Below are 11,450 nucleotides of genomic sequence, written 5' to 3'. Positions count from 1 at the left end.
CATGACTTTAAAAAGCTTGAGTTGAAGTTCCCAGTAAACTGACATTCCTAAATAAAAAGGGATTAAATAATGATGTTACATATAAAACCATATACTTTATATGAGCAGTATAGAAATAGAAAATCATATAAGTGAAATCAAGATCAAAGAAAAGTTTAAATCACAAAATGTTTGCAGACTTGAGTTGAAGTTCCCAGTAAACTGACATTCCTAAATAAAAAGGGATTAAATAATGATGTTACATATAAAACCATATACTTTATATGAGCAGTATAGAAATAGAAAATCATATAAGTGAAATCAAGATCAAAGAAAAGTTTAAATCACAAAATGTTTGCAGATCCTCTGGAACAACTTTATCCACTCGAACAACAGATATTAGATATAATGAAATCAGCACAAGTAGACGGCCATGAACCTAAAGGTAAGAAATATTGAAATGTTTTTCAAACTGTCAGTATGCAAGAGAAAGAGCAGAGTGACAAGCTGGCTTTTTGGCCCACATAGGAAACTGCTAGGCCTAAACAAACCAAATATCGAGCTATATACAAATATCTTTTGCATACTTATCCTTATCTAACAAAGACTATAAGCTCATGCCAAATCGTGAGGCCAAGTATTCCAAAATTTGATAATTCTATGAGAAAAATCATTCTGCCCAAGTTATTTGACCCAGATTCCTGAAGGTTTATTCCTCAATCAAGTTACTATTACTAAAACTACTAGTCAAGTTTTGTTTCAAATGTAGGTTTATTTATGCTGTATTGCTGAATTATTTCAAAAGTGTATATGTATATATTGAAGATGAGTGAAACTGGTTCAGATTACCAGAAAAACAACAGTCGCATTATAAGTTAAGGATAACGAGGGGCGTTTTGGTCCATTTAGGTCACCCATTAATCTCAACTTTAAGTTCAAAACAATCAAACATTATAACATTTATAAAGCCTGTTCTTAAACACCCTTAAATTAACTGCATCTACCACATCTGAAGGTAACCCATTCCAACGACCAACCACATTGTTAGAAAATTAAAGTTGTCTTAGTTGAAAATGACTCCCACCCTGCCAAAATTTATATTTGTGCCTCCTGGTAATACCACTATACATACTGAAGTTTTAATTTTTTTTATCAATTTTATCTCTACTGTAGTTGACACCTCTAGTTTAAGTTTTTTTTTGTTGGATGAACGATAAACACAGTTCTTCACGATCAGTAATTTTCTTTTTTATGCTTCTCAACTGATATGTTAATGAGAACAAAATCAATTAACATAGATTTCTCTGCATTATCATTCTTTATAATAAGCTTGCAACTACCTAAGGCCAGGAACTGAAAGCTTATTATGAAGAAATATAAAAAATTTATGAACTTGAAAAAAATCTATAATTAATTTTTTGTCATTATCATCTCATCAGGAATCTCAAATAAGCTATTATAAAAATACTACTGCACTCTGTGTTCTTAGTTTAAGTGATATAAAAAAACAAAAACAATTTTAAACACAGGTGCAAGTTTGAATCGGATGGATTTCAGAAGTTTAGTTGACCTATTGAGGTCACCATTACAAAAAAAGTCAAATGTAGCCCTCTACTGTTGAGGCAGACTTGTTATAAACAGCTTATTCAAACTTATAACAATTTAAAATTTTTTAATCATGTTATTTCTGGTTCTTGTAAGATTCATTATATTATTCAACATTCAAAATTTTAAGAGATGTTATTGATGTGTAAAAAATGCTCTGATACTTATAAGAGTTGTGAATGGATGTGTTATTAGTTGTTAAGGTAGTGAAATTATCTGCTTTCCGTTTAATATTTAGTTGTTGTAAAGAGAGCTAATCATTCTGCAATCTGTAGAAATTTACATTAACTCTCAACTGGTAAGGTAAAATATTTGTATCATAAGTGGTAGGGTGGGCAAAATGACCTACAAATGATTACAACAATAAGAAAGAGAACGGAAACAACACATTTGCTCTGCTCAACACTCAAGAACTGATTGAGGATAAAGTACAGAAAACATCAAGTAGAGAGCAGCACTGGTTGGTTTAGAATATCAACTTATTCTGACCCCACCCTACCAGTTGAGGGTTAAATAGTATAGAGGTTATTGTAATTTCTTATAAGACTGATAAGGCCTAACTTGAAGTACCATGTGCAGTTTTTGGAAAGAGTTCAGAGTGCAGCCTTTATAGTGTAGAAATGACAACTGACTTCAGTAGATTTAACTATGAGGAGAGGTTCCAAACCTATGGAGTGTTGTTTGCTGGAACTAGTGATGATTTGATTCCAATACTTAAAATTGCTAAGGAGTTAGATAAATTGGACAGTGGAGGTTCAATGCTATATTGTAGATAAGGTTGGAAGTACTGCAGACACTTAAGTGTTAGAAATAATGTAAATTTAGAAACTCAGCTCTAGGCATTCACTGCATTTATAATAAAATTCTATTGTTTTTAAAATAATTTACTTGATGTGCTGAGTTCTAATTTATCTTACACTAGTGTGATGGGTATCTTATTTGAAACACTGAGTTTAGCTTTATATAAATGATTCAATTAATTATCTTGGTGGGGAGAGAGAGGCAAACTTTGTGGAATATCGTTTATTTGAAACACTGAGTTTAGCTTTACCAAGATAATTCAATTGAATCATCTATATGGGGAGAGAGAGGCAAACTTTGTGGAATAAATAAACCTGTCATCTTTCCCTTTCCCATGTTTTGATGTTCACTTGCTGGAGAAGTATTATGATACTCGGATGTTAAGAATGTACTCTTGGATGTTCAAATGGTACAGTTCTTTAGTAGGAAGTATTATGTTATCTAAATAACAGTTAGTAATGTTCATCCGTTTCTAATCTTGTGTTAAGATGTGCTTTGTTAGCTAAATGCATGTGTCTATAGATACTTTCAAGTATTCAGCTTTGTAAAGGTATCCACTTTTGCCATCTGGTTTTCCTAGTTTATTATTTTTTTATTGTGTTGTTTCAGTGATTCAAATGAGCAGTGGTATTTCTAAATTCCTGATAATTCCAATGCCTTAAAGCATTGATTCTGTGTCAAAATTTTTCTTTGGCTAAAAAGAACCCAAGTAGTCTTTTTTTTGGGAGTTAATTGGATTTTGAAGGTTAACTTAAATTATTGGAAGTTTTAAGTGATGTTTGTGGTGCGTAATTTGTGTGTGATCATTGATGTTTGGTTGTGATAGGTGAACTTGAGTATTTTTTAGTTTATGTTTATAGAAATTTTGATAATGGAAGTGAGAACATTGCTATAACCTTGTAGGCCCTCTTTTAGGGTGCTGTGTATAACTTTGGTTTCATAGGAGGGATGTGAACATTCTGAAGAAAGGGGTTGCTGGTTTAATGCTTAAATTGGAAGTCTGAGCTACGAAAAGAGGTTTGAGGACTGTAACTTGTTTATTCTCTAGGGAATGGAGGAGGGAGTGTTAGTTACTTGATTGAGATGTTGAGAGTTGTTTGATAGGGTGCTTATTATGATAAGCTAGTAGTAAGAATTTGAGTATTAGGAGAGATAGATGAGCTTTGAGCATCTGGATTCTACATACTTATTTTCTGGAGGAATGTCTTCTCTGTAGAAGTGTAGGTTTGGAAAGTGTTTTAAATGATAATGTGATTTCTGTTTAACTTTTTGGATTTTATAAACTTTGTTGGATAAATTTGAGGAGATGATGCACTTAACTTGTGTTGGATATCCAAGGGTCAAGTTGGTGCACTTAGCTTGTGTTGGATATCCAAGGGTCAAGTTGGTGCACTTAGCTTGTGTTGGATATCCAAGGGTCAAGTTGGTGCACTTAGCTTGTGCTGGATATCCAAGGGTCAAGTTTATCCATTTAGCTTGTGCTGGATATCCAAGGGTCAAGTTGGTGCACTTAGCTTGTGATGGATATCCAAGGGTCAAGTTGGTGCACTTAGATTGTGCTGGATATCCAAGGGTCAAGTTGGTCCACTTAGCTTGTGTTGGATATCCAAGGGTCAAGTTGGTCCACTTAGCTTGTGTTGGATATCCAAGGGTCAAGTTGGTGCACTTAGCTTGTGTTGGATATCCAAGAGTCAAGTTGGTGCACTTAGCTTGTGTTGGATATCCAAGAGTCAAGTTGGTGCACTTAGCTTGTGTTGGATATCCAAGGGTCAAGTTGGTCCATTCAGCTTGTGCTGGATATCCAAGGGTCAAGTTCTTTTGCTCATTTTTGTCTTGCAAGTAATCTGGTGTCTTTTCATATAAGTACAGTTCTTAGATCTCTCTCTTAATGTGTGTTTAGAATATTTTGTTCAGTATACATATGCTGAAATATCCTAAATGTGTTAATTTTTTGTTTACTGTTAAGGTTTTATAGTCTTCTATTTATAGTTACTCTATTCTCTGATACTGTTTTGAAAATACTTTGATCTCTGTTATTGTATTGTAAACTCTCTTGTTATAAGCAAAAAATTCATAATTTCTAAGAAACTTATATAAATATAAACTGCTCAAAATAGTAATGACTTGATAAAGCTGGCCTGTATGCCAGTCACTCATTGTAAGACATATCTTACCTACATTTGTGCCAAGAATACATCATGAGGACCAACAGCACATGGAAGAACCACATAACAGTCTTATACACAATTGGAGGGAATTTGGAACCAGACTGATCCTATTTTCATTTGAAAACATGACGTATACGGCAATGGGGGAAGTATTGTGTCAAAACAATAAGCATTGATGAACATACCAACTTCTACATCCTTTGGAATGGAGTTATGGAAGTACTGTGTTCAATAGAATAAGCATTGATGAACATACCAACTACTACATCCTTTGGAATGGAGTTATGGAAGTACTGTGTTCAATAGAATAAGCATTGATGAACATACCAACTTTTACATTCTTTGGAATGGAGTTGTGGAAGTACTGTGTTCAATAGAATAAGCATTGATGAATGTACCAACTTCTACATCCTTTGGAATGGAGTTGTGGAAGTACTGTGTTCAATAGAATAAGCATTGATGAATGTACCAACTTTTACATCCTTTGGAATGGAGTTATGGAAGTAGTGTGTTCAATAGAATAAGCATTGATGAATGTACCAACTACTACATCCTTTGGAATGGAGGTATTATTGTCACAGGTTAGGGACCACAATCTATGATCATGTGTGCTTAGTTATGCTGAAGATTTCTTTAAGAAAAAAAAATGTAACAAATAAACTTCAATTCCATTGATTATGCATGAGGATGCAGTTGGGAGACATCTTGCATTCTGTCCATACACTGAGTTATCTTCATAACAATAAATAAAAAAGCAAAAACAGGTAGGATAAAAACAAGATTGGTAAATCACATGAACAAATCCTCGTACTCTTAGGACCTTATCAACACCGTGGTTTTGAACATTTAACATTGATGCCAGACTAAACATGCTGTTTGGTCACCACACTCTAAATTTAAGGAGCTTCATTTTTTTTTTCCAGATGTATAGTAATGCCCACATAGGATAGCGGTGGACTGTCGTCATGAGCACGTCTGTTGTTAAGTGTCATTTCACTATTTACTTACCATGCTAAGAGATGGTTGCAACTTGCATTTAGTTCCAGCTTTGCTAGAGCCTCTTCTGTACACCAGAATGTAATCAGCAAAGGTTAAGAAATGCCATCTGATTGGACTGTCAAGATGGGCTAGATCCATGGTGTGGATGTTGAAGATGACTGGTGAGAGTTGTGATCATTGTTGAAGAATGGTGTTGGTGGGTGTGGTGTGGATGTTGAAGATGACTGGTGAGAGTTGTGATCATTGTTGAAGAATAGTGTTGGTGGGTGTGGTGTGGATGTTGAAGATGACTGGTGAGAGTTGTGATCATTGTTGAAGAATGGTGTTGGTGGGTGATCCAATCTGATTGTTAACTTCCATGTTTCATGTAGTTAGTGCAGCTATGACCTGTCTTGTACATGTTACACTGATGCCTATTCTGAGTATTTTGTCAAAGGAATGGACAACTGGACTCTACTGTAGATATATTCCAGATCCAAGTCTACCATTAGGGTGTTCTCATAGGCTTCAAAGTTTTCCAATGTACCAGTTGTGAATTCAACAGCATTTATTCAGGTTTCTCTTCTACTGCAATAATCACTCAATTTGGATGATAGTAGTGATTAAACCTGTTAGGCAAAGCCTTCTCTGGGATCTTGCCAATAATATTTTGTAGGCATAGGTCTGTATTTTTGGGAAGTTATCTGTTGCTCAACTGTGTTGATGTTCTAATGCTAATTTCATCAGGTTGGATTCTATAAGCTTCTTAAAGGTGGAGATTCTTTCACTATATGGACCTGGAACTCTATCCTTAAATATATTTATGGCTCTCATCCAAGCTTATAGATGGTTTCAATTTCAGCATGTGGTTGTAGCTCAGATAGGGATAACTGCAGATTGAGCTTCTCATGCACGTCAACATGGTTAATGTATCTGTGCATGAAGTGTTCTTCATGTGTATGGACTGGGGTATTGTTATCATTGTGAATGACTGACATCACCATGATTTATGTTATTATGCCAGCCATTAGATTGTGGAACTGCTAGAATGAAGTGTGTATGAGATTAGCCATGCTGCAGAGTTCGTGGATTTCCTGTCATAGGTTTCTGGAAGCTAATTGCCTGTATGAGAGAATAGGCTCCTGGATCCCAGGTGAGATCTGGCATTGAAGTGTCCTGCAGCCAGATACATAAGAGTGTTATCAAATGGTCAGACTCTGGCATTGAAGTCTACTACAGTTAGTTATGTAAGAGTATTATCAGATGGTCAGACAAGAACCTCATCTCTTCAGTATGATGTGCTGTGTTAGCTTTCATGTACACCATGGTTATTGCAATGACCATCCAAGGTTCGGAATCAGCATGTGGTATGAAATTGAAGCCAGTAAGAGTGAACTTCTCAGTGTCTGAGAGTTTAGTCTCTTCGAAGAGTATGATGTCATAAAACTGAAAGAGAAATTCTCAAGGCATTACGTGCTTCCCCCTGATCCCCCTGCCATTGCTGTAACCTCTCAATATTTAGGCCTTGGTTTCCTTCTTCTCCTGCTGAATAGTTGAGGTTCCTCACTGATGCCATTTTTGAGATTTTAATTCGAGGAAGAGATATCCAAGAAAAACATACAGGTGAAAGAATAGTGCCATTTGAAGAATCTTAGCATCAGACTGATTGAAAATAACTCGGAAATAAATGTAGAAATATGGGATATTCATACGGTTAAAATCAGCAATAGAATTGTTTGAAGGTAGTTGAAGGGAAAATAGTCTACATGGAATAAAGTTTCAGCCAAAAGGCATAATATTTCTTATCTAAGGATGCTCAAGGGTTTTAACTTTGCAAAGGATCTCAATAAAGAGTGGATGGGGCATGTGCTTTGAACTGATAAAATAAAGATAGTGCTACTTTTAAACTAGGATAAATTTTGTTCAGTGACATTACTTTGAGAAGTAAGTCTTACAACAGTCTTGTTCTTCAAGACATATACAATGGACAGTGTTTACTTATCCCTGGTTTTGAATTTCTACAGAATAATACTCCAGAATGTACCATTTTGCTAAGTGAGAAGAAAGGAAGCGATGATATAAAATGTATGAAATAGTCATCCCAGTTGCTATTCCAGTTGAAAATTTATGGTACTAGCTGAAAAGTGATGTTATTGAAAAAAGTCAACAAATGTAGAAAATGCCAGTTGATAGCCTTAGAAATGTGTAGCATCTGTACCAGTTGTATTCCAGTTGAAAATTTATGGTACTAGCTGAAAAGTGATGTTATTGAAAAAAGTCAACAAATGTAGAAAATGGCAGTTGATAGCCTTAGAAATGTGTAGCATCTGTACCCGACTTAAGTCTTATAATAAAGTTAGAGGAGGGCATAATAAATATTAGTTGCTCAGTGTATTGTGTTCCAAAGTTATCGTTTTATGTGTACTACTGCAAAATTGAGTGTAGACATAAGATGTGAGCAAAAAAGGTTGTTGTTATTGTATTATCGCGTGAAAACTTGAGTGTTGATATGGTGAATTCAGATTTTTATCTGGTATGGTTTAGTAAAGTGTAAAAGTATTGGTAAAAAAAATGAGAGAACTAAAGAAAAAATTATCAGTTAAGATTTCATTGTCTTATTAAGTATTACGTGTGTGTGTGTGTGTGTGTTTGTTTTATATCTATGTGTACTTCTGGTTTTACTGACAGTGTTTGTAGGATGTTTACTCATGAATGATAAGCTGTAACTGGGACTTGAAATTATTAATCAAGACAAGTGAATATACATAGTACCTTTACACATATATGCTTGTAATCATACTTACCTGGTCTTGAACCTTGGTTGTAGACTGTGTGGAAGAAAGGAACTTGTGACACACACAAACTTTTAGTTCCACCTGTACATTGGGGTGTAAACAAGAACATTAACCCAATTAAGTCACTTACTGAAGTTATGTAATATCTTAAATGTTTTTCATAGGAATTCCAAATGTATCAAAGAAATTTTCATGCAACACTTACAGATTGTTCTGTAATCTACATAAATCCATTTAAACACAATCTGTAAGTGTTGCACGGATGGATTTATGTAGATTGCAGATTTAAACAGCTTCCTCATTATAAAATGTTGACATACAGATCTTAGAAGTTACAAAAATTTTAAGAAAATCAGGACAAAAGTATGATTTGTCATGAAAACCTTTGGCAGTTATAAAACAGTTTTAATGCACTTAAAAAAAGAATATTAAGATATAACTTATTTTTTGATGTACTTGAAGCTTCTGCCTCCTCAACATCCAAATGTAAACATCCATTTATATGTCATTTCAGTTTGAAATATATATATATTTTTTTCTCTAATGCAATCAGAAAGGGAGTACTTTTGAGGACATGGGCTAGCACAGATCCAATTATCCTTCATGTAAAATAGTTCAGTAACATAATACATATTGTTCTGCTTCCATTTCCTATTTATGTTGTTCACTGAAATTCTGTAAAACTGAGATAGTATAAGTAAGGGTTTTGTTCTATTTAAAGCAATGCACGAGTTTTTGACCTTTGTAGATATGTTTCAAATTCCTCGTGTATGCCAGTACGTGTAGGTGTATCACACATCTACTCAGAAGCACTGTGAGTCAGCAGTATCAACCAGAGATTGTGAAGTCCTGGAAAGATACCTAGTTTTCAGTACTTATAACTAACTCTTCCTTCTGAATTGTATTTTAATGTATCTTTATTTCAAGTAAACTAGGTTCTTTGCATAATACACTGACACACGTACAAATGTATATATCACTGACACACACACACAGGAATAAATAAATATATATATACACACACATACACACAAATAAATATATATATATATATACACACACGAGGGGGGGATGCATTCTCATCTTTTGAAGTAGGAATGTAAAAACGGTATACTTAATTAGCTATACTCATTTAATGTTTGATTTTTTTTTAGTTTTGCTCTAAATAGGCAGCTTGCCCTGATTAGAAGTTAATATCAATAACCATTCTTCCAGATGTGTAAAAAGGATGAAGAAAATGTTTTTGAATGTGTATTGACATGAGAAAAAGATATTTACTGCCGTAGGAGTATGTACAAAGCTGCTTTTTATTCTTATATTGAGACCCAAACAAGAAACTATTCATGCATGTTTTTGTAATTTATTTATTGTTCCTGAACAGTTGCTATTTGTTTATTTCTTTATTTCATATAGGAAACAAAACCTCATATACACAGTATATATGACTTCCTTAACATTAACAAACTGAAACCCCTGTACTGTAAGGTAGCTCATGCAGTTAGTATCTGTAACACTTTATCTAGTTTTCTTCTTGGCCCCTGTGGTTTTTTTTGTAGCACTGCATGCTAAAACCATATTGTTGTGAAAGGATAAATGTTTTTTCTCTCTCTCTTGCTACATAATAAATGTTTTTTCTCTCTCTCTTGCTACATAATAAAGTCTGCACTTTCTTTTGTTAGCTGTAAAAATGTTTTAAATAGGACAATGAAAAAGTATTCTACTGATACTTGAAATTAATTATTCTTCACAATCATAACATATTCATGAGAAATTATATTGTATTCAATACAAGTTCAGAACATGTGTAAACTGTATTAAAATACATGCATTTTTTTTAGAAATGTATGTTGAACACTTAGTTTAGTTTCTTTAAATATATTTAAGCTCTAGAATTTTTTTTAAAAAAAGTGATTAATTATATAGAAATTAATCTGAACATGTGTTTATAATGTGATTAGATATATAAATATTCCATTTTACATATAAAACTGTTTATAAGCCACCTACTACTACTACAATAACTTCTGTTTGAAAAACAACACAAGTAAAACGATTATTGTTACAGAAATCAAATGTTAAAATTTTGACTTTTCTGTCATAAAGAAAGTTTTCTCAGTCAGACTATATGCTTATTGGTAGAAATGTATGTAAATTGGACATCTTGTCTAGAAAATATTATTTTTGCTGATGACAATATTGCGTGTGCCATACCCTGATTAAAATAAAAACAACCTTTGACACACACACACACACACACACACACACACATGTAATTGGTTTATCATTCATTATGTTATTTCCTTTATTAGGTTATTTCAGCCAGAGCTTGAGTAAATTGCAGCCCAAGCATTACGTGCAAGGTTAGTATAGTTTTGAGTAACTAGCAGTAAAGGTTTCTTTAATGTCTGTTCTTCTCATAGGACAAGACATCTACAGAGGATTTGTAAATTAAAGTATATATGCTTGTTTGTTTCATTTAAAAATGTCACTAAACTGGTGAGAAACTAGTAAAATTATTGGTTTTTGTACATATGTAAATACAACAATGTCTGCAAATAGTTTGTGTATTCATATGTTGTACAACATATGAATACAACAATGTCTAAATGTTTTATGTGTATTCATATGTTGTACATATGTAAGTACAACAATGTCTGCAAATGTTTGTGTATTCATATCTTGTACATATGTAAGTACAACAATGTCTGCAAATGTTTGTGTATTCATATCTTGTACATATGTAAATACAGCAATGTTTGCAAATGTTTTGTGTGTATTCATATGTTGTACATATGTAAATACAACAATGTTTCGCAAATGTTTTGTGTGTATTCATATGTTGTACATATGTAAATACAACAATGTTTGCAAATGTTTTGTGTGTATTCATATGTGGTACATATGTAAATACAACAATGTCTGCAAATGTTTGTGTATTCATATGTTGTACATATGTAAATACAACAATGTTTGCAAATGTTTTGTGTGTATTCATATGTGGTACATATGTAAATACAACAATGTCTGCAAATGTTTGTGTATTCATATGTTGTACATATGTAAATACAACAATGTTTGCAAATGTTTGTATTCATATGTTGTACATATGTAAATACAACAATGT

General features: G+C 33.3%; 1 protein-coding gene across 3 annotated transcripts in view; it reads left to right on the top strand.

The window, feature by feature from the left end:
• The first annotated feature begins 347 nt into the window (after positions 1–347).
• Positions 348–11,450, top strand: part of LOC106466822 (cytoplasmic polyadenylation element-binding protein 2-like) — a 35,755-nt gene continuing 24,652 nt past the window's right edge. For 2 of the 3 annotated variants that reach the window (XM_022394903.1, XM_022394902.1), the window contains exons 1-2: positions 348–424; positions 10,636–10,686. In XM_022394903.1, the coding sequence (XP_022250611.1) occupies positions 388–424; positions 10,636–10,686 (88 nt within the window). In that variant the 5' untranslated portion in view covers positions 348–387. The remainder of the gene's footprint in view (positions 425–10,635; positions 10,687–11,450) is intronic. The other variant, XM_013927124.2, reaches the window with a different exon arrangement.

This window comes from Limulus polyphemus, unplaced genomic scaffold (genome assembly GCF_000517525.1).
Source record: "Limulus polyphemus unplaced genomic scaffold, Limulus_polyphemus-2.1.2 Scaffold2389, whole genome shotgun sequence".
Taxonomy (NCBI): Eukaryota; Metazoa; Arthropoda; class Merostomata; order Xiphosura; family Limulidae; genus Limulus; species Limulus polyphemus.
The sequence above is the reverse complement of the archived record's forward strand: the minus strand, read 5'-3'. Positions and strand labels throughout refer to the sequence as shown.